The sequence below is a fragment of the Helicoverpa zea genome, chromosome 8, assembly GCF_022581195.2.
Source record: "Helicoverpa zea isolate HzStark_Cry1AcR chromosome 8, ilHelZeax1.1, whole genome shotgun sequence".
In the NCBI taxonomy this organism is placed as follows: domain Eukaryota; kingdom Metazoa; phylum Arthropoda; class Insecta; order Lepidoptera; family Noctuidae; genus Helicoverpa; species Helicoverpa zea.
Genome location: NC_061459.1, coordinates 1,487,781 through 1,514,537, shown reverse-complemented (window position 1 = coordinate 1,514,537; position 26,757 = coordinate 1,487,781). Strand labels below are relative to the sequence as shown.

General features: G+C 35.2%; 4 protein-coding genes across 7 annotated transcripts in view; 1 reads left to right on the top strand and 3 right to left on the bottom strand.

Moving 5' to 3' along the window:
- The window catches only part of LOC124632584 (proton-coupled amino acid transporter-like protein CG1139), a 60,724-nt gene extending 53,672 nt beyond the window's left edge, over window positions 1–7,052 (top strand). For all 4 annotated transcript variants that reach the window (XM_047167470.1, XM_047167472.1, XM_047167473.1 and 1 more), the window contains exons 6-10: window positions 703–787; window positions 1,142–1,383; window positions 4,653–4,865; window positions 5,240–5,409; window positions 6,735–7,052. In XM_047167470.1, the coding sequence (XP_047023426.1) occupies window positions 703–787; window positions 1,142–1,383; window positions 4,653–4,865; window positions 5,240–5,409; window positions 6,735–6,973 (949 nt within the window). In that variant the 3' untranslated portion in view covers window positions 6,974–7,052. The remainder of the gene's footprint in view (window positions 1–702; window positions 788–1,141; window positions 1,384–4,652; window positions 4,866–5,239; window positions 5,410–6,734) is intronic.
- Window positions 7,053–9,027: 1,975 nt separating this feature from the next.
- On the bottom strand, window positions 9,028–13,022 carry LOC124632483 (trypsin-1-like). Its single transcript, XM_047167331.1, has 5 exons — window positions 12,785–13,022; window positions 11,408–11,621; window positions 10,294–10,543; window positions 9,629–9,778; window positions 9,028–9,282 (listed from the first exon to the last, which is right to left on the bottom strand). The coding sequence occupies exons 1-5, from the start codon at window positions 12,834–12,836 to the stop codon at window positions 9,130–9,132; spliced, it is 819 nt and encodes a 272-aa protein (XP_047023287.1). The 5' UTR covers window positions 12,837–13,022; the 3' UTR covers window positions 9,028–9,129.
- A 951-nt stretch (window positions 13,023–13,973) lies between these two features.
- Window positions 13,974–16,066, bottom strand: LOC124632653 (trypsin-1-like). The gene is made up of 4 exons (XM_047167559.1): window positions 15,859–16,066; window positions 15,107–15,356; window positions 14,656–14,805; window positions 13,974–14,270 (listed from the first exon to the last, which is right to left on the bottom strand). Exons 1-4 carry the CDS (start codon window positions 16,020–16,022, stop codon window positions 14,118–14,120), a joined length of 717 nt encoding a protein of 238 aa, XP_047023515.1. The 5' UTR covers window positions 16,023–16,066; the 3' UTR covers window positions 13,974–14,117.
- Window positions 16,067–17,853: 1,787 nt separating this feature from the next.
- LOC124632513 (trypsin-3-like) lies at window positions 17,854–20,209 on the bottom strand. Its single transcript, XM_047167372.1, has 5 exons — window positions 20,158–20,209; window positions 19,730–19,943; window positions 19,167–19,416; window positions 18,557–18,706; window positions 17,854–18,021 (listed from the first exon to the last, which is right to left on the bottom strand). The coding sequence occupies exons 1-5, from the start codon at window positions 20,207–20,209 to the stop codon at window positions 17,869–17,871; spliced, it is 819 nt and encodes a 272-aa protein (XP_047023328.1). The 3' UTR covers window positions 17,854–17,868.
- Between the last annotated feature and the right edge of the window lie 6,548 nt (window positions 20,210–26,757).

Here is a 26,757-nt window from a genome sequence, read left to right as displayed (position 1 = left end):
GTATCTTTTTGTAGAAAGCGTCAATTTCATTAGCATTTAACATTAACACAAAATCCCCCAGGCAAATGTTTAGTATGTTTGAGACAATGAGAAATTACATGCTCCTTGTTCATTGCTCACTATTTTATATTTTAAGCAATAAAAAAGTCATCAAGCAAATACAAAAAATCCATTTAAATAGCAGATAAATGCTTCCAGACAAACGTTAAACATTACATTCCGAAATCCTAACAAACAAATTTCATTGTACAAAATACGCGGCCCCGGAACAACTTTTTATACAGGCCGTTTCAATTTGTTGGATATTGAATTCTGAATAGTCTAAATGAAAAAACTCATCCCTTTTGTTTCCTGTTGGTGCTATTAGTATAATCTGTGAAGGGAAATAAAGGGTCAGAGGATATAAGGACAAGATAATACTTAATGTTATGTTTTTTGTTGTCTGTCAAAGATTGTCTTGCAAAAATTCTCCCATCCCGAGATTCAGTAAGTTCTTTACTGCTTTTAGTTTAGATCAATTTAAGTGATGACAGCCAGATGGATAGAAGGAAGATAAGTCTTACTTAGGGTCCCATTTTACCCTTTGGGTACGAAACCCCATAAATAAACTTCGTAGGAAATCTAACGCCGTCTTCCCATCCACAGCTATGGATATGACATTTCAAACATACTATTAGTAAAGGAAAATTATTATTTTTTCAGGGAGCTGGCAGATTGGGCACTTGCGGTAACGCATATGGGCGCGTGCTGTGTGTATGTTGTGGTTATAGCCGAGTCATTTAGACAAGTGAGTATAATATTACCTACGTATACAGGTATATGTATAGTTATCTAAACTTAATGTTATAAAGAGAAAATCATTTTTCATTTGTTAGTATTCCAAAAGCTTCAACCGATTAAAAAAAATCGTTCACTGTTTTGACGCTATAGATATATTGTCGGGTGACATAGGTTATATTATATCCAGGTCAAAAGTTCCGTTGGAACGTGGGTGAAACCGCGAGATACAGATAGTCGCTAGAGGGACAACTTAATATTGACAAACTTCCATTTAATGACCACTATAATACATAAAGAAAATATGACCCACTAATTAAATAGAAACAAAACAAATTCTAAAATAAACATCCTACTCTTCCAGGTGTCAATGGTCTACGGCGGTCCCGATTGGTCAGTCACAGTCTACTGCGCGCTTTCCCTAGTGGTACTCCTACCACTAACTCAGATCACCAAGCTGAAGTACCTGGTACCATTCTCAGCACTCGCCAACTTCGTGTGGCTGGGGTCTATCTGTATCTGCCTTTACTACTGCTTGAAGGATCATCCGAAGGTCTCTGAGAGGAAGCTGGCTACGTCCATCAGTGGTATTCCTACTTTTATAAGGTGAGTTTTTTTTAATTATTGAAATGAGCGAGCGACATGAAAAATTGGTGTAAGACTAGGGTAGCAGTGAGGATGACATTAAAAATAGGAGTTTAAAAATCTGCTGTCAATTTCCCCAAATAAATGTGTCGTAATATGCTAAAATGCTGAGCATAATTTCGGGCCGAATATTAGTTATCATACCTCTATTACAATATAGTATTTTATTTCAGCAAACCTTATAAAATCCTGACCCGGAAATTGAAACTAAAACCATAAAGCACTACATTACTGAACCAGCAAACTAAACTAAAGTTTAATTTCCACTTACATCATACGTCAAAGCTTTAGCAAACAATGTTGAAATAAGATACGGATCCTTCTTACACGTTATATCTAAAACGGCTTCCATTATTTTCATCTCGACGCAAGTCAATCTATCCTGCCGAGCCCTCGAGACGCGGTGTAGAAACAAATGATTCGCTATTTCATCCATCTGCGACGCCCGTCTATCAGCCTCGTAAATAATTATATTTCCCACGGAGATATTTTTCGCAAGAAGTTTAGGATGACAGTTAATCGACAACAGTCAATATTTGAGGAATATTCTAGTCTTCACTTGAAAAGCTGAAGTGTTTTACATGAAGCGATTGTCTATCTGGCCTTATCAACCCAATGAGGTATGTTGTGTCGCCTAGATAACTCTAAGCAACCCAATACACCTCGTTAAGACTGGTTGTAAGATGTTCAAACGGCAGCTGGGACCCACAATTTAACGTGCCTTCTAAATCACAAATAAACTCGTTATGACATGGGTACTTAACCCTATAATCGATCGACTCATGCGTCTGTTAATTAGTCTCAAGCTCCTCATCATTTTCATTCTAATGTATAAATGCAAATATGAATTTGTCCGTTAATATTTCACAGTAAAACTTTTGAACTGATTTGAATGAACTTTCAAAGGATATTGGGTATACTTTTTCTTTAAGTTCATGAAGAAGTTTGTTTGGGACGGGGGTGAAAGTACGCGAAAGGCTTGGTAGACTATACAGAGTGTGTCGTTCATAATCACATTAAATCCTATCACATATACTTTATGATATTCTATGGCGAATTGTAAAAAAAATAACCTAATCCATTCAGTGGTTTAAACACAGGAGCCATTTTTCGTTTTTATAATTTACAACATCATGTGTAAAGCAGAGATAAAGTTAAGAGTATCGAATGTTTTGCTCAGTTGATAGCTGTCAGTTTTCAAGAGAGAATTTCAGTTGTTTGTAATGACTGACTTTTATATGGTGTTCTAATTTTCGCACATTTTTATTCTATTAACTATGTTTGAAAAAATCTTTTTTTTTATTTTTACGTATATTTCTTTTTTATTTCTGTTAATCGAAATATATTAACCAGTATATAAACGCATTTCATTTAATGTGATTATGAACGACACACCCGATATACATAGTCAATTGATATTCTAATAAAGATTATAAGGAGCAATAACCTTTTCAGACTAGGCGACGATTCCTAATATCGAATGCGAAAGTTCCACTGGTATGTTTTGTATGAATCGTGAAGAAACTGCAAATATTTCAATATTGGTAGTTTTCGCTTTTATTGGATAGAAAATTCATAGAACGCGGTGTGATAGACTTTGATATACATTAACTTCGGGATTGACTACAAAATGCTCTACGACCAATATATAATGATCTGCGTGAAATTGTTTTTTTATTTGCTGAACATATTTTTTTTTCAACCAACTTTATATAGAAAACTTTAAAAGCATATTTTGAAAAGGAACGTGTTAAATGATGTGGGTAACCGCAAATTGCAGTCTCAAAAGTTGTCGTCTAAAAACTTGGTGCATATTTGCTTAAAACGAGCTACTTTGAAAAAGACAATACCCGAGGAATATCTTCAGCATATTGTCACCACATAATCAAATAAGCAATTTGAAATGGCTTACGAAATGTTCTGTGAGGTGTGAAATCTGGTGTTACTATGAGTTCTCATGGTGTTTTCGCTTTTAGACTTTATCATCATCGACAACCTCCTACTCTTATCCTAGTTTTATTTAGGTTCAGCGCATCATGTTGCGTCTTCTATACTCTTTTAGTTTTAGTTTCGAATTGTACAAGCTATTATCAACATTTTTTTATGGCAGATTCCAAAAAAAAAATTGAGTGTCACTTGAAAATTCATTAATAAATGAATAGTTTCCAAATACTAATACCTAGAGTTCCAAAATACAAGCTTATTGGATATTTAGGCTTTGACGGTGACAAATTCCTATCAAAGACAATCTTAAACTTTAACATAAGAAGGGTCCAAGAATGAGGTTAATATTTTTAAAACCTTCCAATAGTAAGAGCTACAGAATTTGTAAAACACGTGTAGCTTACCGGTCTAGACAAGTTTACCGGGATTCAGAGTCTAGACGCTTGTTCGATAGTTTCCGAAACGAGTTTACCTCAAGCACTGCCTTAAATATTAATTTTACGAGGAAAGATGCCTTGAATGAACTTCCCCTTCAGAATATTTGGAATATTAAAGGAACTTTTCTATTTGAATTTTTTGAAAACGATCATTAAATATTGTCTCCATCTTAATTACACTACTCTTCATTTTAAATGAAGGTTCGAAATTGCCTCAGAAAATATTTCTTGACGGTTAATAAAAATCTGAGCAATATCATCGTAATTGGCCAATAAATAAAATAGAAATATGCATACAAAAACTATTTTTAAAGAGGCGTCAGAAAATAAACCTCGGGCAAAAATGGGCAATCATTTTTTCATGAAAACGTTATTGCATTTTAGTGTAGAACTTTTAGATATGATTTATATTCGATGAAAGCTGAGAACATGATTTAATAAAAGTTGATGACTTTAAAAGAGATAAAGGCATTTTTCGTTTATTATTTTTCCAAATCATAAATTGTATAAAATATGTTGTCCTTGTCGTACCAAATTAATCTGCACTTTATTTTTATGCCATAAACATCTTGTGGAAACCTGGACTATATAGTCTGAAATCACCAACCCGCATTGAGCAAGTATGGTGATTAATCCATCTCCGCGTGAGAGGAGGCCGCAGCCCAGCAGTGGGTCGATAAAAAGGCTGTAACAAAAACTACTAGACATTTTATTAAGACCGTCATAATTAATTTTTAAATAAACTTCATAGGTATACCAAAACAATTTTACGTTTACCACCGTCGCAAGCGTTCTTCTTACTTTTACTACTATCATCCATAATCAAACAATATTCCTTCTATCTTCCAGCACGAGTCTCTTCGCAATGGAAGGCATCGGCGTGGTGATGCCCATTGAAAACGAGATGAGGAAGCCGCAAGACTTTCTCGGCTGTCCAGGAGTTCTGAACGCGGCGTTCACTGTTATAGCCGTCATGTACGCCTTTGTGGGGTTCGTTGGGTATCTGAGGTTCGGTGATGAAGTTAGAGGCAGCTTGACGCTTAACTTGCCACAGGAAGAAGTGTAAGTTTGCAGTACAAGTTTCGAGACTTCAGATTTTTCAATAGTACCACTGTCCCCTGTCATATTATGATTGTTCAATACAAAAAGTAAAAGCTTTTATTGATCACCTACTATTATGTCATTGTTTTTCAAAAGCCACAGAAATTCTGATCAAATTAATTCAGATATAATTTGATGATCTCTTACACAAAAATAGTGGTAATATCCCCATTTTCCTTCAAAGCCCATTAATTACCAGTTAAGAACAATTTGGGTCTGGATTTCATCAAGATGTCACCCTTGATCATCGGCAGATATTCGTTTTTGAAGTTCAGTTAGACTCCTGTAGTCACCTAAACAAAATACTCTCCTAAACCGACCTCCTTCTATTTCAGTCTAGCACAAACAGCGAAGCTGCTGGTAGGCTGCGTGTTACTACTGTCCTTCACCCTAGTCTACTATGTACCAATTGACGTCATCTGGAGGAGGGTGGAGCACAGAATACCACTGAGTGGGCGCCGGTGGGGACTGGCTGGTGTCAGATTTGTCGGCTGTTTGTTATTAGGTAAGACTTTGAGAATTAATTATATCTGTACTAATATTATAAAGAGGTAAAATTTGTAAGTTTGTATGTAGGGTGTAATATTTGGAATCGCTAGTCGAATTTCCAAAATTCTTTCACTGATAGATATTTACAATGTTCCTGAGTACCATGGGCTATATTTTATCCTGGTACGGGCAGTAGTTCCTACGAGACGCGGGTGAATCCACGGGAAAACGGTTAGTCTGTTATATTTTAAAGCAAGCAGACACAACAAGTCCAGTAAATCCTGACAACCTTAAGAAGAAATTATGAAGCAAACTCAGTGCTCATAATCTGTTTAAAAGGCCAAACGTAAATTATGATACTGTTTATAAACACTGAAGCTCGTGTTCGAAATATCCTTTTGAAAAAATCTGGCTGTGATTTTCGTCACTTTCATATCTCATTGCTGGGAAATGAATGACATTTTAAAAAAGAAAAGCTTTCATGGCAAATTTTTAAGGCTTTTTTTACATTTAAAAATTGTGTTGGTTCATAGTTACATACATAGTAGGTATATACAAGCCGTTAAAAATATTTTTTAAACAGTTACAAGAGTAAATGACCTTCGCTATTGGCTATCCCTATGATTTCTTTATAGTCATAAAAGCAATCACTTTATGCAAGAAAACATAAATAATGTTCAGAACTCATTAACTGCGGGGGTAATAAATGGACCACATAAATCGACGCCTCATATTAAACTAACGCCCCCAACGTCAGGCTTAATGCAGAAGTTAGGTAGAAGTAAACTCTAATACTTAGAACTATAATCGTTCTTAACTGCAGAAATCGCCCATATTTCTTTATTCAGGAAATTCTAATTCCTAATTTCTAAGGAAAATATAAATGTAAAATATAGTGAGTAGAATAAGTAAAGCTAAGCGCGGAATGAAAACGAAGAAGCTATGAAAGAGATAATTTAAATATTGAAAAATAACCTGAAAGTTTTATTTCATTTTTTATGAGAATCTTGTATCTATAATATAAAAATGAATCGCAAAATGTGTTGGTAAGCGCATAACTCAACAACGCCTGGACCAATTTGGCTAATTCTTTTTTTGTTGTGTTTGTTATTGTCAGGAGAAGGTTCTTATGAAGAAAAAAAATTGGGTAAAGTAGAGAAGTCAGTTGACGGGAGCGAAGCCGCGGGCAAAAGCTAGTTTTTTATAAAAACTTCAAGTTACAAAGGGATTGTTCAAGAAACCCGCAACTAAAAATGCGAAAAACCGACAACAGACGAATCCTCTTTTTTAAAAAACCTCTGTTCTTTTTATGAAATTCTAAACGATCATCTTTTGTTTCAGTTGGCATCGCAGCCGCAGTACCAAAACTAGAACTCTTCATGGAGTTAGTAGGAGCTGTCTGTTTGTCCGTCATGGGTCTTCTCCTCCCAGCTATAGTTGAAACAGTATTCCGATGGAATAGGGATATAGTGCCTTGTTCCTTCGTCGTATGGAAGAACGTCATCATAGGATTCTTCTCCATCATAGCAATGTGTTCGGGAGTGACGTACGCTATACTGGCGATCGTCAATACAATGTGATTTTTTTAAACTAATTTATTTTTTAATTTAAATTTTTCGAAGATGTAAATATATTTTTATTATAAGATGCTTTGACTTTTTTGGAGTTTTATTTTGGTTTTGGGATTATGCTGCAATTGGTAAATAATCATGTACCCTTAGTACGTATAGTTACTCAACGAATACGCAAACTAAACTACAACTAGACACGACGTGTAGTTCCTACAAGCATAACTGGCGCAAGGCATAATATGAAGATTATTTGAAGCTTTCGTTTGAAGAATCTTACGAACATTCCTATTTTTTTAACATGAGCACAAACATGGAATTATTTTTCTAACTTTACGTCTATGCATGATCTTATGCAACATCAAGAAGGTACTACTTAGTTGCACGTTTCCAAGAAGTGGGCGTTCACAATCTTATTTTTTCCCGCCTTAACTAAAATTGCATACAATAAAAGATATCCGACTTATCTCATAATTATGTTTCCACGTGTTTTACGTATGATCTCCGTCTATTTTTATCAAGGCCTTAGCTAATTATACGTGGCTGGTCGAAGTTCACTGGACCATAGTAATAATTGCGATAATAAGCTGCAATTATGTAACTATAAATTGTGAGGACATTTAACATACGGAAAATTAGTATGACAAAGTTTCATCGAAGCGTGACGAGAATTTTCTACTTCACTCTGTACAAAATACTTACTACTATACTACAATCTAGATAAAGTTACCAGCTCGAATCTAGCAAAAATCGTTTTTTTTTTCTATTAAAATATACCAGAACTTTCAAGTTTTACTAGAGACAAATTCATCCAACGCCTTTGCCGAAACCAATCTAATGTTCTCAACGTAAAATCCTGTTCAATTACCTATCAATTTAAAACAATTGACTATCATCCCACACCAGCAATCAACAAAAACAAATACTTAAACTCAAATCCATTCTTAATTCAAAGTCCAATGATTTTCAGCAAAAACAATAGACGAAGGAATACGGATCCCCAATACTATTGAAACTATACAATTGATCTAGCAATTATTAATGTTTCATGTCATCATGACCTGCAGTTAGTTTACCTTGAGAAGCCGAAACATCCTGCTTAATGTATGATTAGAACTGATTTGATGATGAGGAACTACTCTATGTATGTTACATAATATAAGGTTCATGGTACATGTATTATCTTCTTCAAGGCAGTAGAGGAATCTGCAATTCTGAGTAAGGCATGATTTATATTAGGCCGGGCCGTGTCCGGGCTTTTACGAAATTCTAAATACAAGCGTCGTTTGTGGCCCGAACGGGCCACGGATCATGCACTGTGTAATATAAACTGCTTCATACAAATTGTATGTAACGTTTCACATCCGTGCCCCGTACGAGCCACGTACACGGCACGCCCCGGACACGGCCCGGCCTAATATAAATCATCCCTAAAGATCACAAAACTGAACTTGCCTTGTCCATATGGTAATTATTGATCATTTTATCCAAAACATTTAAGCGGTCATTCTAAATATTTATAACTTAAAACTTGAACAAATAACTTCGCGTACCCGGATAAAAAGGACCTACCCTTTAGCCTTCCTCGATAACTGGGCTATCTAAAGGTGTAGGAAGTTTGCTAATAGGAAATATTTTTTCAAACATGTCCTTATTAGCAATCTGCCTTCGGAAACAACCTTGGTTCATCTGCAGAGGCAGGAAAAAATATTTCCTTAAATATTATTTATGCATTTGCATCAATGAAAACTACCTTAGCACTATACGGGTACATACGTTTACATCTGCACATTCTCTCATCTAGGTTAGGGTCGAATACATATTTTCCTATTTAAGTATGGTTAACTTATCGAACGAAATAACTTAAATATATTAAACTAGGTATGACAAAACAATATTAAATTGGTATCTAGTCATGAAAACTGATAAGGAATATAAACAAATACCTTCATTTAGCTTACAAGGTTGTCGACATTTGGCCTCTGGATTCCGCAGTCATTGTACTAATAAGTAGTCGTCAAAGGGGCTTAAATTATATGTTAATTAAATTAATAACAAGGAGAAAATTGATACTACCTCTATTTATTATATTCGAAAATATCTATTGACATAAATAAACTTAAGACCTATGTATTTCTCAACTTATTTTTTGGATGTCAAGCCAATTCTCACAATCCAGTATGTTTTGTGATAAAATCCCTTATAGGGGGTGCAGCGATATCAGCGAACACGCTCGGTGAGAACTGCTGACCACAACCACGGCCGAACGACACGATGCCGATAGCTTGCCCGTCTTGGACCGCTGCACCGCCGGAGTCACCCTGTATAACAGAAAAGACAAAATGAATGGTGCACCTGAACTTCACTGGAACGTGCTTGGAACATAAAATGCTTACTTCAAAAACCAGTTCATTCAAAAGGTTATCACCGTAGGCTGATGTTAGAACATGGAACTCCCATCTTCCCTCGTTTCTAAGCCATGTTTTTACTAAATATCCAATAGCCGCAGAGATGTCTCATGGCAAAATTATATTTAACAAAAGGCTCCGAAAAATGTGTAACTTTATTGCGACTTTTTTAACCGACTCCACAAAAACAGTAGAGGTTCTCAATTATTATTTTTTATGTTTTAGTACTAAAAACTAATAGGTTTCTAATTGATTGTACCTGACAAGTCCCTTGGCCCCCCAAAACGAAGTTACCTCCGCACCACATGTTCCTGGTGAGCACAGTGAAGTACACTGCGAAACATTGCCAGTACGGCACCACGGGTATCTCCACATCCATCAGACTCTCTGGGATAGAACTCGCTCCTTGCTGAAAGAGAATTTTCAAAGTTAACACACCTCCGGTTATCACTTCCTTTAATGGGGACTTGATCAAAAGTGGGGACTAACTTGATATGTAATTAAATACGATACTTCCACAATATAGTAAAGACATTTGTAAAATAATCATGAAAATGAGGTAGGTTCTACTGTTTGCTTCAATAATGACCAAACGATTATTTCTTAGGATTTTTTAAAACAGTTGCAAAATAAACGCAAAACAACGAAGCTTATAAAAGTTTGACCTTATGGAGTCGATAAAGCTTTAACACTCCTAATAACAGGACGCGTGTTTATGCATGCATTATCTTACCGCTTCCATGTGTTCCATTCAAAGCGAGTTTAGTTTGTTGAAGTATAAATAAGGCATTTTACCTGTTTTACTTGCGTTATATACCGAATAAATACACACAAATATACACATATTTTTAGTCTTAAGATTTTCACCATGTCTTTCCTACCGCCCGCCCCACCATTAACAGCTTTATTCCAAAAATATCTTACCTCTGTCCTGCCCCATCCACTGACCATAATCTTAGAATTATCTTTCAACTTTCTCCCTTTCTTCGGCAATTTCACCGGCTGTATGGTGTCGGTAAACTCTATGGGGTTAACAGTCTTCATCACAGCTACATCCTTGTCAAACCTCGGGTTGTCATACTCTGGGTGTGGTATAACTTCAGCTATGGGTATGATGGTACCATTCTTCCTATATGTGCTGCCAGCTCGGAGCACCACTGTGCTTGGGTCTACACTGCAAATTAGATACGTGATTTCAATTTATGAAGATAATCACTGGACCCTCTCTTTAACTTAACTACCGAAATATACTACTGTACCTACAGGACAATATAATCTATCTATAGATGAACAGGCGTAATGGTCGTGTCCATAATAAAATAATGGAAAGTATTGAAAAACAAAAGATACAACAGTCAATTTCAATTCAAGAACTTAATTAGCAATTGTTGATTTATAGGTAATCATCACAATTTGGATATTTGAGTATCTTGGTGAAAATAAACACTATTTTACTGATAATTGATGATTAATAATTGGCAATAAGCTATGTACTATAAAATATGTATGGATATTTGGATACAAAGTGTTAATATTACAGATTTAATGACTTTTTGTGGTCGATACCTATAAAACGATTATGATTAAAGGGATTCCAAAGAAAACATGAATTTAATTGATGCTTTTGATGGTGAAACAACTTACAATGAACAGATTTCTATCAATGTAGGTATTTAATTAGAGTTTCATCAATAATAACACTTGTGTATGGATAAATATCAAATCGTAATTATGCAGAAACATAAATTATAGTCAACACAGTACATAATTTTTGCACGTGACTAGGTATTTATATCTTTTTTTTATGTACATAAGTACATTTTAAACGAACTTCCATCAGAATGGTTGAAACCACATATTGTCGTGGCCTGTAGGAACGACTCTGCGCAATCGGATAAAAAATAGTAGCAGCCAGTCTTTCTACATAAGTAGGCTGTCTAGTGGAAGGAGAACAGCTAAATTGCAATATCTCTATAACATTTTAGAGGCAGCTTATTATACTATTAATGAATTCAAAATATATTAAGCATATTCTTACTTCTGAGCACAATGGCCTGCTGTGATTATATAATTCTCACTAACGATGAACCCGCCACAAAAGTAGGAGTTGTTCACAATAAACGACACTTGGTACGGATGGTCTTCAATGCTTGCATTCTTTCCTCCTACGATCCTATTGTCGAAAGGCTCCGGACCATATAGGAGGTCTTCTACTGTCGGCAGATTTGGGAAGTCGAAGTCAAATGGTGATACTGGAAGAAAACAGAAAAGTTATAAAGATAGGAAGCCTGAAGCATAGGTTCTATCTAGTTCAGGCAATTTATAGACTGACGACTTTTTAACGAACTCTAAAAACTACACCCTCAAAACTGGTTCTTTTGGCTGATTTTTGGTACATGGGACTAAACATAAACTTTTAAACTTAGACGTGGACACGGTACCTCTCACTTCACGACGAACAAACGTGACATTTTAACACCACAATACAGTGAATCAAATCCATCAAAACAAATCAAATCTGTGATTGTTTTATGTCAGCGAATAAAAAAAACATCACCCAACATTTTGAGAATAACTTTGTATAAGCGGCTTTCAGCTTTCATTCACAAAAAAAGGCAACCAACTCCCCAGTAACACGATTAAAATGCTTGGTTAAAAGATTTTCTTAAGCCTATTGTCAGAGTTTTCCATCTGCCATTTTGGTGCAGAAATGTTAAGTACAATTCGATGGTTATTAAAATTTTAACGGGTTTTAATCAAGACGAGATTCGTTCATTAATTTATGCAGTTGTTGTCGACCGTTTAGTTCATAGAGCATACGGTTGAACTATGTTTGGTGCCGTTATCTTGACAAATATTACAACAATATTTGACCACATACTCTAAAGGACTTCAATCTCATGACAAAGGTCGAAACTATTTCGACTATTTTATCTCCATAACTTGGAATCTGGTCCCATATGGATAAGAACTGATCAAAAAACTTTTTGGAACCAGAATAAAAGCAACTTCAGTAGCAACTTAGGTCTTATTGGAAAACTTATCGTTCTACTGGCATTATAAGACTTAGATATATGAAGTATTACTTCTAACCAAGAATTCGTTGATTAATTTTTAGTCCAAATACCAAAAGTGGTGTAATATGTTTTGGTATAAACGTTTATTAATTGTCCATACAGTTTTCGGTAATTCAATACTTACATTTTATCTCTTTTGCGTCTACATTAAACTTTGCTAAACAAATCAAATTAAAAGTTAATTGGATCGGTCAGAATTCAAGCAGACTAACGGTTAAAAGTTCTATTTGATAAAAAGATCTTTAAAAGTATATATATTAAACTTACTAACTTATCTTATAAATAAACTAGATCAGTGTCGATTAAAATTTAAAAATAAAATTAAAAAATCCACTTACCCGAATTAAAAACATTCAGCGTTAACACCAAAATTATTTGCAAACGTAACATTGTTAGTGCTTCGTAAATTTTACACAAAATAAGGGCTCACTGTTCACTACACGTTTTATATGACAATTTTATCTATTCATTAGTACAGTATACAAATCACCCACATATAGTTTAATTGGATTTTTCTGTCATAACACTAGATAGTGATAACCTTCGGGGCTTTGGTAAACGTATGTGCTCTGCCTAATGTACTAGCTGCTTAGTCCGGGAATACACTTGCAACTAGTCGCGTGCGATTTGTCGCATTTAGAATAATAATTAGCTTATATAATAAATTCTTACAATGTGTAACCGGAGCGGAGGCATGCCTTGCTTATCAAAAAAAAAATGTGTATTTTTTTGCAAAAATGTGTTAGCTGTTAGAATATTTTGTAACTATTGTAAAACTTGTCTGGGTTGAAAGAAATAAAATGGTAGTATATAGTAATTATGTAATTGATTACCAAACCATACTCTGTATTTACAAATCCATATCTTGTTTTTCAATTTTCAAGTAGGGCCAATGTTCTTAGTATTGCTTATAAACATAATCAATGGAAAATACTCCAGATAGTTCTCAAATACTCTCTGTAGACTAACCACACTGTATTTAAACACATGCTAAAGTGCGACAAATTAGTCGCCAGTGAGTCACGCTCAAGACAAGTAGTTACCGTTACACTAATAAATAATTTAAACAACTGCCGATCCACGAATGGCGTGCCTTGCATACAGAATGTACCTAACGCTCAGCACACACTAGCGACAAATCGCATTATTGTTCGGGTGAACTTTTTTCCTTTGAACTTTTAACTTAAGTGCTTTTACGACAATATGGTTTAGTAACATTTTTAGGTAACACTATTTATTCATTTGACACAGTTTGCTGAAAATGTGTCCGTATACGGAGTTCCATAGAAAAATAAAAATGAATCAAATTACTTTTAAAATTTGCTGTAAAAGAGTGACGAGAGTATTGCTTTTTTGTTTTTATTGGAGGTTCAGTTCATCATTCAATTGAATTTTAATTAGTAGATCTGCGGAAAATTCCCATTCAAAACAAAAAACAAACCAAAACCTTTCATCGCATTCTTTTTAATAATGAAGTTTATTTATGGCATATTTTTTTGGTATTTTTTACTTCAATAATAAGCTATATTCATTTTAAAATCGCTGACAACTGCATTAAGCGGTTAGACACTCGAATAGTTCTTAATCTAAAATAAGTTAAAATAATACAGAAACATTTTATCATAATTACACTTAAAAACTATTTTTGCAAATTTTCCTGTCATACTTTGCTCATAATCCAGTTTGATTTGCGATAAAATCCCTTATAGGTGGTGCGGCGATATCGGCAAAGACGCTTGGTGCCATTGGCTGGCCACATAAGCGACCATACGATACGATGCCCACAGCCATACCGTCTTGTATAGCCGCGCCACCGGAGTCACCCTGTTAACAGAAAAAAAAAAAACAATAAAAAACAAAAATACAGTTTTTACGTCTGGGGATGTTAAACTCTTTTATTATCTCACATTTGTACTCGTCTTAGCATGTCTGCCCGCAATTTAATTATACATCTTGAAGACCAACTAAGAAGATTTTAAATGTATTTGAAGATTTTGAACGAAGTGAGTTGCACATGAAAACAAGATACTATTGAATTACTGTCCATTGTCAAAACTAGGCGCCGAGAGTCAGCACAGACTCAGTCAAAGCAAAACAGTCAGTCAAGTGGACAAGTTTTTAAACAACCAACAGAATTTCGTTAATCAAAGACTTCTACTTGGTGGATAGAACAATATACTAAATAATGTTTTACAGCAGCTAAACGCACCTGACAGGTTCCTTTGCCTCCTAGATAGTAGTTGCCTCCGCACCACTCGTTGTCAGTAAGCACATCACTGTACGCCTGTTCGCATTTCTGGTGTGCTATCACTGGAATATCAACGGCCCTCAGATTCTCCGGAATAGAAATCGCTATATTCTGTAATGGAAGTCCAAAAGTTGGAAATATTTGCACCAGGCCACGTCCAAAATGTCTAAGCGAAAGAATTGCCAAAGCGCAGCCAACGACCTAACTTCATACCCGCCAAATTATTCTGGAGGAATAGCAAGAGGATAGTGAAAATCTAAGTGTGTGAAGGTCAACTGATTATACAATTACACCAAATAGAAAAACAAGTTAATTTATCATTGTTCTTTGGAATAGATGGATCAACATGTCACTGTGGAATTTGGTAGAATGGGAATTATTTGGAACAATTTCTTATTAAAAGTTAACTTACCCTTGTCTTACCCCATCCACTGACTGAAACCATACTGCCAGCAGTCAAATTTCTACCTTTTGGCGGCAGTGAAATCGGTTTCATAGTATCAGACATCTCTATCGGATCCACAGTCCTCATCACGGCTACATCCTTGTCAAATGCAGGGTCATCGTACTCCGGGTGTGGAATAACTTCAGCTATAGGTATGATGGTGCCATTCTTCCTGTTAGTACTGCCCGCTCGGAGGACCACTGTGCTTGGTTCTACGCTAAAGGGTAAAAAAATTAAGATAAAGTGGTAAGTATACTTTTTTCTCGTACTTTATTATAATAATATTTTTATCAAAAACACTGTGGATGGGAAGGGCAAAGGAAAGAGGGAATAGGTCATCCGAGGCTAGGATATCTATATCGAGCAAATAAAAGAGAAGGTGAAAGTTCTGACGTATAAGGATGTAGGTACAGGAATTGGCACTCGATAAACGTAAATGGAAGGAGCAACCTTATGTATTCCTATAATATAATCCTCTATCTTCTCTTGTCTATAAACTTCCTTATGTACTTTCTTATGTACTTCCTTATGTACTCCCCTTATGTCCTTCCTTATGTACTTCCCTTATTTACTTTCTTATGTGCTTCCCTTATGTACTCCCCTTATGTACTTCCCTATATATACTTCTTACCATTATCTTCTCTTGTCTATAAACTTCCTTAACCTTCCATAAACTACATTAAAGAAGAAGAAGAAAATGATTTTCAAATGATTCTTACTTCTGCGCACAATGGCCTGCTGTCAGGATATAGTTCTCGCTGACGATGAACCCCCCACAAAAGTAGGACTGGTTCACAATAAAGGATACTTGGTGTGGATAGTCTACTATATTTGCCTCGTGTCCACCAATAATCCTGTTGTCATAGTTTGTTTGAACGTTCATTAGGTCTTCAACTACTGGAAGAGTTGGGAACTTCAATCCCAATGGTGATACTAAAAATAAGTTATGAAATTGAAAAAAAAAAATCATATACCAGAATCGAAAATAATATACTTCTTACGACACAAATAATGTTCATATAAAAATCATACAAAACTTTTACTTACCATAATGAAACAAAAACAAAGGCACGGCTAAAATAATTTTCAAAGTAAACATTGTTCTACTTTCAATTGTTTTCAGAATATGCGAACATATGCTTCAGTACTCATTTTATATGGGATTATTATCTGCTCATTTTAATGAAAGGCATATAAATCACCCACATAATAGTTATTTTTCCTATAATAACAACCGATGACCCTTTCGAGGCTTTTACTAACGTATATATGTGCTGTCATGCACTTGAAACTTCCCGTACATATGTGATTACTCTTTTCCATTTATACAAATAGGTAGATAGATAAATATACTTTATTAGGTACCCCGATTTTTATACATTTATGCATAGAATAAACTGCCTACATTGACAGAACCTATAAATTAACAAATTTTAAATTCTAAAGAACATTCCACAAAATGATTTTTGAGTTTTTTTTTTAATAAATAAAAATATTAAATAAAAAATGATGGTCTTACAGTGCGATTATAAAAGATCCAATTACATCGATATTTTGTAGTAATAAAACAAATAAAAACTCCCAAACATTTATTCCTTTTGCCCGCAGCCCGCAGTTGTGCGCCCAACCTTACTTCTAAGTTTACAAGTAATTCACGACCATGACTACGCATCCCAAATCCGGGAGGGAGAAATTGCAAACTTATACACTTTTCCTTGTCAATGACGTCATTCTAAACATGTGACCAGCTACTGACTTTCAATTGGGGTACCGGACTTTGACTTGGACTTTGATTTGAGGGACTTTGCACCTAGATGTATAAAACCAGTTTTGTGTTCCAATTAAACATCTACATAATATATTAAATACCTTAACTGATAGGTATTTAATGAACTGTTCTGATTTATTAATAACTAGCTTTCGCCCGCGGTTTCACCCGCGTCCCGTAGCCGGATGGTAACAAAAACCTTCTCCCGGGTCTAAAATAACTCCCTCTAATTTTCAGCCAAATCGTTTTCATGTTATGTCGTGACAACGGAAAGCGGGTTTCATTTTTATATACACCGTGACTCTTTAGTCATCTTACATCGGCAGCCCACTTCATGTATCCAATGACTAGTAAACGTTCATATATAAAAAAAATATTTATGAGATTTGAATAATTTAAAAATAAAAATTAATTCATTATTATAATGCATGACGTAGATTATAAGAACACCCTGTTGTGAGCGCTGCCCGAATCTTATATCAATGGAGCGCGGCGCGTTGGGAAGGTACCTACTTTCGACCGTTTGATACGTAAACAATTTTTTCAGTATTTTTCTTTGCACCTATTATCTTAATTAAGTAAGGCTATAAAATTAATAATCGTATCTAGTGGTATTTTATGTCGGATAGATTGAGTGGACCACCTTTGTATGACGACTAAAAAGTCACGGTGTATATAGATAATAATTTATGTTCCTTTATATTCAATAGATTCATAGATAACTATGAATAACAATATAATATGGATAACAATAATGTTAGTTGTCAGTTTATAACTCATTGTTACTGAATATAATATTGCGTAAAGAAGGATAAAATATTTTCCCCCATGCTACAAAAGAGTATATATCTTCTGCTCGATCGCGCTATTCTCAGGAACTCCAATTTCTCCCATGGGACGCGGGTGAAAAGTTGGCAATTATAAATGAACTAAAAACATATTTTTGCCCAATTTATTATTCTCACAAGCCAGAATGTTGTTCAATAAATTCTCTTATAGGTGGTGCAGCGACATCGGTGAACACACTCGGTGAGAGCGGTCGGGCACAGCCACGCGCGTACGACACGATGCCCACAGCCAGGCCGTCTTGTATTGCCGCACCGCCTGAATCACCCTGTGTAATAAACAATATATTAAAGCAATGTTGGTTGAGACTATGAATAGATGTGACTATGAGACTATGAGATGGATTCTAGAACAGCTGACGAATTTTTGGCACATACACTTAATAAGCTAACAATTGTGCTTCATAGTTCATTTTTAGACGTCGCTCTACCCTATTACTCAGACTTCGCTATACGTCTGTCACCAGGTTGTATCTCAAGACCCGTGACAGTTAGAGAGTTGAATTTTGAATTGTCAAAAATAAAATAAATATTTGAAGGGGCTCCCATACAACAATATGTTCTAGACAATGAGCAAGCCTAACTTGTAGGACTGGTTTTTTCAAAATAATTTCTTCATCTGCTTTCTTCAATGCTTTACGTATAGTGACTGCCTAATATCTGGGCTACTCGAAGAACATAATGTCATACATGTAAACACTTGTCTTAATAATTATTAAGATTTAAACATCGGTTTCCCGCAAATTTCTTATCATCCAAGCTACTCGCTTAATTACAAAGTAGACACAACTATCAAGATTGTACCCAACAAATTCCTTGGCGACCGAAGAAGAAATTCCCTGCGCACCACTCATTGTCAGTCAGCAGATCATTGTACACCAACTGGCATTTATAACGGGCCACCACATAGATCTCCACGGCCATCAGATTCTCAGGAACTGAACTGTTTCCTCCCTGAAATAAAAACCCAAGAAATTGAGATATTAAGTTCGTGCTTTTGTATCCTACATTATTATAATACACATTGTATAATCCTTACAATCTTAACTGAAATTATTTACGGTAACAATAATAACAAAAAATTTGCATATAAAAACTCCTCCTCGTCTCTGGCCACCGGGAGTGTACCTAAGAAGCTGGCCGCATTGTCACGTTGAATGGCTATGCTTACTTTTAACCAAAATAAAAATTCGGTCACTTAAAGTGTTAGCAAGCCATAATTTTTTCAAAATTGCAAATTTTTCTCAAAATTGCTGTCGTTTAATATCTAATTTTACTATCACACACAATTTACTAGTAACATTTTTTTTTATTTATTAATCCACTTTCCATAAGCCAGACTAAACAGACACAGTTTTTCTTTCTTTTTTTAGAAATTTGAAATAAACTTAAAGATTTTTATAATTTTGCGTACCTCTGTTCTGCCCCATCCGCTAACCTGAACCATAGTATCACTGACCATAGTTCTATTCAATTCCGGTAACTTCACTGGTTGTATAGTATCAGTATACTTTATAGGATTAACAGTCCTCATCAAGGCTACGTCCTTGTCAATTGCTGGGTCGTCATACTCAGGGTGTGGAATGAGTTCAGCTATGGGAATGATGGTACCATTCTTCCTATTAGTACTGCCTGCTCGAAGGACCACGTCTCTTGGGTGTACTCTAAAAGGTTAAACGGTTTTTTATTGCAGGTATATCTTGGAACGTTACTTTGACGATTTCGAACGCCCCTAACTTAAGGGTATGGTCACGAAAACGATATTTGTCATATATATATATGTTAAAACCTCCAATACTCGAAACTTAACATTTTATTTGGTGTCTCGATGCATTCCGAAAGTAAGCTTGGACAAAAAGACCTGGAAACTAGGGTAACACCAGCTTTATTGCATAGGTACATAATTAAGGTGAAATTCATACAAATTTTCATCAAATTTTCTAGAGAGGTCCTAAAACATTTTTAAATGATTCTTACCTCATCACACATTGGGCTGCTGTCAGGATATAGTTCTCGCTGACGATGAACCCCCCACAAAGATAGGAGTTCTTCACAGTGAACACCACTTGATGAGGAAAGTCTTCTATATTTGCTTCGTGACCCCCAACGATCCTGTCATCGTAGGGAACTGAATCAAGCTGAAACTCTTCGGATACTGGAAGACTTGGAAAGTTGAAGTCGAATGGAGATACTGGAACAAAAACTTTCAATAATAAGACAAAACGCTCCGAAACTACAGTTGAAAATATTTAAGTAGAGGTTATAGATTCCACGGAAAGCGGGAGAAACCATTTGAAACAACTACACGTACATATAAAGATACATTCACGTTAAATTCTAGAGTTTTTCCAGATTCTTTTATGAAGAAAACAATTACCCTTATGACAGTACATAACACCACTCACCCAAATTAAAATATACTAAAATCGCCAAAATAATTATTTTTAAATAGAACATCGTTAAGCTTTGAAATATTTTCCATAATATGAAAATCTACTCTTCCCGCCTCATTTTATACGCGATTTTTATCTGTTTTATGTGTATTCTAATAATCGGAATATTAATAACCCACATATTTGTTTATTGTTTTTACTATAATATTAATCATCTACCGATGCTTTTACGATCGTATGTAACGCAAAATACACAGATGTATGATTTATTCGTTTAGGTTTATTAGAAATTTTGCGCACTGTTGTTTGTAACAACTCTCTAGAAATTGTCATGGATATCCAAAAATGTGGCAATAAAATATAGTCCGATAGAAATACCCCAAGATTATTTCAACAAATTGCTGCTAAGACCCCTTCAATCCTAAGGAAACCAAACACTAAATTATACCACGGCAGCTGTTACATTCAATACGAGCGTAAGGACAAGCCATCAATCTCTATATTTAACCAACATAAGATGACCTGTCAGGTCCTTCAAGGCACTCAAGGTAAGAGGTCTTGCCTAACTGGTCGTCATGTGCACAACATTACGATATAAGATGACCTGTCCGGTGCTTCGAGTCGCTCGTGGTGATAGGTCTTGCTAAACTGGTCCTTCTGTGTACAATATTATATGCAGTAGCAATAAGCCATAAACTGTAATATGGTCGGCGTCTTCTATGTCAATTGTGTAATTCTATATGAACATAAAACTTCTATAATGACATAAGTTGTTAAATGATACTAGGAAATTATAAAGGTTGTAGGTGTGAATTGATTTTAGTTATAAATTGTACCTATAAAATACGATTATCAATTAATAAGAATACTGAGGTCCAAGTATCGGTAACGGTTGCTTTTCTATCTTAGGAGAACAGCTAGCTGCGCAGAACATAATTTTATTACATAAGATTTTTTATACTTTTACGCCTTCCTGAAAAGTAGCCTGCTTTTATCAAACGAGTTCACCTGTCAAAAGCTTTACGTTTTTTGAAATGCAAACAACTTTTACTTGCAAAATGATTTACAGTTTAACATAATATATCCGTTATTACCTTATTTGATCTGTACATATTTACCTTAGTTAAGAATAATAACATGCATCTCAATAGGACAGTTTACCTCTGTCTTGACAATGACCATCCTGTACCATTAACCTTCAAGCACACCATGTATTTTTCCTTAATCGTTATGTAATCTACTGTCGTTTGCATAATGATTGTGACGTCACGATAATTTATTCAATTAGCATCTATTATTGGGTAGTTACATGGAGAACAAAATGACAAGCGGACAAGATGCCATAACGGATCTCCTAAGAAAATAGCGTCGCCAAAATGCGGGTGTTCAAGGAACGAGGAACGTTACTGACTCCGCCTTTGCACGCTTTCTTTGAAACAAACCATTTTTTGTAACACGAAAACTCGTTGACAGATGTCTCTAGAAACCCGAACCCCTCGTTAGTATACTTTAGTACTTGGTTGGTGGTACGTTTTGGTACTTGACCTAGAAGGAGACGCCTGACCTACCCTACCTACATGGCACCTCCACTCATCTTTCTTTCCTCCGTGGGTACTTAGTTGAGATAGAGGTACTTAGTTTTAATTAAAGTGCTAACGGTCAAGCAGTTAAACTTAATAATCTTGTGGTATTGAAGTTCCTATAATTGTTACCTAATTTATTCTAATTGAGTATCTATTTAATTAAGTAAATGAAAACACACAAAATTCATTTTATTTTTATATGCCGTAACTTAGATTGCCCCAAGCTACTTTAAAAAAAAGTAGAAAAAGACTTTAAAGAATCTGGCTACCTAAAGAACTCATTAAAATTGATCCGATCAGCCTTCAGACTTAAAATCGGCTCAATATCAAAAATAATAGGGCCTTACATAATAAAAAGAAACCATCATATTATCCACATCAATACCCTTTTATAACCTTCTAGAAAATTCTTCAAATTTCAAATAAATCTGGTCCTTTGGGTCACGTTCGAAAACTAAATCCATCCCCTAGGACCAAAAAATAATAAAACTTACCAAAGAGTCCTTTTAAAACTATGATTGCAACCTTGACATTTCAGTTAGGACAGATATAACTGGATATAACCTACCAATCATTTTAAGGTTCTAATCTGATTGAAATGGTTATTATAGTAGGTTAGTTTAATGTGGAAAACAATAATGGAGACAAGGTAGATAATATCAATTATTAGACTCACGATATTTATGAAAAATAATATTTTCTGTTTATACTAATATTTCCCCGCGGTTACACCTGCGCCCTGGGACAACTACTTCCCTGCGTCCGGATAAAAAGTAGCCTATGTTCTTTTTGAGGTTCTAGACTATCGGTCTACCTTCATCTTATTCGATTCTGTAGTTTTGTCGTGAAAACTGAGTACAAAGTTCAAAGTACCTAGGTATTTTGAAAAAATATACATTTACATTTTCTTTATTTTTATCCAAAATTACTGTTCTCTACATTCAAATAACAATAAATGACCTTACATGATAAATCGCTCCTGTCATCTAAGCTTAATCTGAAAACATTTTTTCTTAATATTCAACACGAGACACAAAAGTCCAACTGACAGGTTACATCCAAATGCATTAACTTATTTTCTTTCGAGTAAAACCATTAAAATAACTAGTGCAACTATATATAAATACAGTATTTTGCTAATTTATTAGCGATACTATCAGTTTTAGCATTTAAATTACGGCAGAAATATCGTTGGAACCATAAAACGGGGTATTTTAATTACTTACTACTGCGCGTTTAACTATCGATTAGAATAAACTGCATGGGATATGACACGCTATATGGAAAAAAATATGTACCTAAACAATAAACATACATATACCTACTACCTTTTCGCACTTACTTTATTTCGAACTAGCCGTTTTCCCGCGGTTTCACCCGCGTCCCGTGGGAGCTACTGCCCGCACCAGGATAAAATATAGGATATGTTACTCGCAGATAATATAGCTTTCTAATGGTGAAAGAATATTTAAAATCGGTCCAGTGGTTTTTGAGTTTATCTGTTACAAACAAATAAACAAAGTTTTCCTCTTTATAATATTAGTATACATAGATAAAACTATTTTTTCTCAAACATGCAAGGAAATGCTGTCATTACCGTTCCGAATTTAATTAATTCCTAAGAAAAAAATATTATTTTCATCTGCCTAGCCTAGACTGCCAATCTGATCTTCTCAATCCAGTTATCCGGGCAACCCGATGTCCCTTGGTAAGAAGTCCAATCAACTGCCAAATGAGAACTGGCTCCACCTACTGAAACACAGAGTAAAACGTAATCAAGACGATCACCCATCTACAGACCGACTGCACCAACCGTTGCTTTATTGTTATCGGCACGAATCTTGAGCTCTGACCTTCACCTGCGCAACAGTTTATTGTAACAATTTATTGGGTCCCTTTTGTGGTATGAAGTGAAGCGCGGGGCCGGGCTAAAGCGGTGATTGGCCCGCAGTGCATCGCGTCATAGCCGTCACTTGGGATTGGTTCTTTGCTAATAAATCACTTCTGCGCAGATGTAGGTCAGAGCTCAGCATTCGTGCCGATAACTATACCTTATGATCAATCGACCCCAGTCGTTCATACTAAGCCACTAGCCTCTTTATAATTTTATACACATTTAAATACTTTGTTTTTTATACAAAATATAATATTCGACAGGAAGTAATTTCGTTGTCATTTGATCCGTGCCTGATTGGACAATTTTGTCATTTTCCTAGCACTGATTACTTTGATGACAATATTATCAATGTTTATATAAAAAGTATTTTATTTTTCGTCTCGAGACTATATTCTCAGAATTAATCTAGTTATAATGTAGAAGAAATGCGAAGCTACCCGTAATCTGTCAATACTTAGTAATAAAAGCTTTGTTTATAAGTAGTATGAGATAATCTTTACTAATATTATAAAGCTAAGTTTATTTCTTTGTTTGAGCGCGCTAAACTCAGGTATAGTTATCGGCACGGATATTGAGCCCTGACCTTCACCTGCGCAGAAGCGATTTATTGGTTTATTGCCTTATGTGTACAGTGCGCAAAGCGATCCCCAAATCAAAAAATCTTCCGCCGAGAGCTCAATATACGTGCCGGAACTGCCTCGTTGGTCTAGCTGTCGCAAGTGCGGCTGCTGAGCACGAGGTCTCGGGTTCGATTCCCGAGTCGGGCCGAAATCGCTTTGTGGGTTTTAGAAGACTTTCACAAAGCAGCCCGGAGCCTGGAAGCTGGTGATTGATACACCCGTGCATCGGAGAGCACGTAAATGTCGGTCCTGCGCCTGATCTCTCTCCGGTCGTGTCGGGTTGCCGTCCCATCGGACTATGAGAGTGAAGGAATAGGGAGTGCACCTGTGTCTGCGCAAATGCTCGTGCACTATAATATGTCCTGCGTAGTTGGCTAATCTCCTTACATGAGAACAGCCGCCGTAGCCGATAATCGGCTAGGAGGACATCATCATCATCATCATACGTGCCGGTAACTATACTGCGATATAAAAAATTGTTTCAGTGCGGGATAGTCCATTGTATAGCTGTAGCCTATTTTAGATCCAGGTGCGCGAACTAGTTCCCATGGGATGCGGGTGAAACCGTTGGCGAAAACTTGTCTATAGAATTAACCTATTTATTAGGTTTCAGAAAGTCTAGTAATATATAATCTAATAGAAAAAGTTTTGTTATTGACATGTTATCAGTAAAGTACTGTGGAACATGAAAAGTGTTCATAGAACTTGTAATATCTTTTGCAATAATAAGTTATCTAACGTTAGATCATATCGAAGTTAATTATTGTAACGAATACAAAACATTCATATTGATAAAAAATATGAAAATTTGTAAACCAGATATATATCAGCACAAAATACGAAAACTTTCAGTTTGTGTTTTTTGATGTTATCAAAATAAGCACCAACAATTTAAACCCTGCTTTTTGCAGATGGTGTAGGTAAAGATTGGTTGTAAGAGGGGATCAAAGATACATATGGAACTGATATTAGAAACTACATACATGGTTGTTACCAAAGGAAAATCTACTAAACACTATAAACTCATATAAAAATAAATACTATCACGGTCATATTTACTCGAACACTTATCCGTAACTTAGATAATTTCTTACATGTTATTCCTTTGAAAAGTCTAAAAATAATAATCAAGTTATTTTCTTCAACACATTCTTCATGTGTGAATTTTGGTTGTCAAAATTATCCACTCTTCATCAACGGCGAAGTCGTCGAAATTCGAAACCTTTTACACTTGAAACTGCATCATATACCCACAACACATAATGCACACAATGGACTCTAAAGTACCCTAAAAGGTTTAAAGATTTCTCTGTCGTGAGCCAGAAGTAGTCTCAAGACGAAATCCCTTGTCTAAACTAACCTTAAATTGAGCTTTCGAGAGTTTTACCGTCGCGATTGCAGGAAAATGCACAAAGAAAGAACTCGTCAATAGTGGATGTAGGTACTCCATTTCTTTTTCAGACACTGCAAAGCGATATAGCATTTTAGATTTCGGATTGGCGTGATATCGAGAGTTCATTTTTCAAAACAATAAACGTATGTACCTATTTAGTACCTATGTTCAAAAAAGAATTTTCTTAATTTAATGTTACAAGCTCTTCTCCGCGATTTTACTCACGTCATATAGTGACAACTTATATTTTATTGGAAAAATAAATTAGTACTTACTGAATTTCGTAATAGAAAAGTACAACTTTAAATGCCTAATGACGCAAGGGAATACACCTGACCTCCGACAATCGATGACTTTAATCTAATTGAGGAAAATGCGCTTTATTAATTTTATCGTGAACATGACATTTCAACTCCTATTTATCTAAAATACGATCGGTCACGATACTTTTTTTATCTAAATGACAACATTTTCCCTCGGGGATAATTAGATTATCGTATAGCTTTGGCTTGATATTTTTAGTTTAGAAATGAAAAATATATTTTTTATGATGAAAATTTTATTTATTTTATCAAAAAAGATTAATGTTATTTTGCTGTCAGCAAAACTGTCTACGCTAAGTTTTTAGTGAAGGTAATATAATCTATTAATTTGAGTTTGTATAAATATACATATTGCTCATCATCAGCCTTATTTAAATTATACTTGGTGTCGACACAGCATATTTTCTCCATTCATACTCTTCTATCTGCCGTCATCTCACAAATAGCTAGGTAACATATTTCTCTAGCCATATCGACAAGCATTATATATTGCCTGTCATGAGCCAAATTGTTCCATAATATACATTACCGTAGTCAATTTATTCAGCTGTAATTTACATCAATGCGGTGTGCATTACATTAAAGGTATATTAAATCTCTTTGAAGCGCACCAAACTTTTGAAAATGATACATATCAATTAACTTTAAAATATGTATTTTAATATTACATTAAAATATTCAGCAATCAGCAAATAGGACTCATTAAACATAGCATCATATGTTTGAATGTCACCAACGGGGAAGCGCTTAAACAAAATACCACGATAAAAAAACGGTCAATTATTCGGTAAAATAT

Coding starts and splice junctions, on each gene's coding strand:
- LOC124632483 (XM_047167331.1), bottom strand. CDS start 12,836: ATGTTACGTTTGCAAATAATTTTGGTGTTAACGCTGAATGTTTTTAAT. Junction 9,779..10,293: donor GTGGATGGGGCAGGACAGAG/GTAAGATATTTT, acceptor ATTCTCTTTCAG/CAAGGAGCGAGTTCTATCCC. Junction 9,283..9,628: donor GGGGCCAAGGGACTTGTCAG/GTACAATCAATT, acceptor TCTGTTATACAG/GGTGACTCCGGCGGTGCAGC.
- LOC124632653 (XM_047167559.1), bottom strand. CDS start 16,022: ATGAACGTTCAAACAAACTATGACAACAGGATTATTGGTGGACACGAG. Junction 15,357..15,858: donor GCAGGCCATTGTGCGCAGAA/GTAAGAATCATT, acceptor TTTACCCTTTAG/CGTAGAACCAAGCACAGTGG. Junction 14,806..15,106: donor GTGGATGGGGTAAGACAAGG/GTAAGTTAACTT, acceptor CTTCCATTACAG/AATATAGCGATTTCTATTCC.
- LOC124632513 (XM_047167372.1), bottom strand. CDS start 20,209: ATGTTCTATTTAAAAATAATTATTTTGGCGATTTTAGTATATTTTAAT. Junction 19,417..19,729: donor GCAGCCCAATGTGTGATGAG/GTAAGAATCATT, acceptor TTAACCTTTTAG/AGTACACCCAAGAGACGTGG. Junction 18,022..18,556: donor GTCGCCAAGGAATTTGTTGG/GTACAATCTTGA, acceptor TTTATTACACAG/GGTGATTCAGGCGGTGCGGC.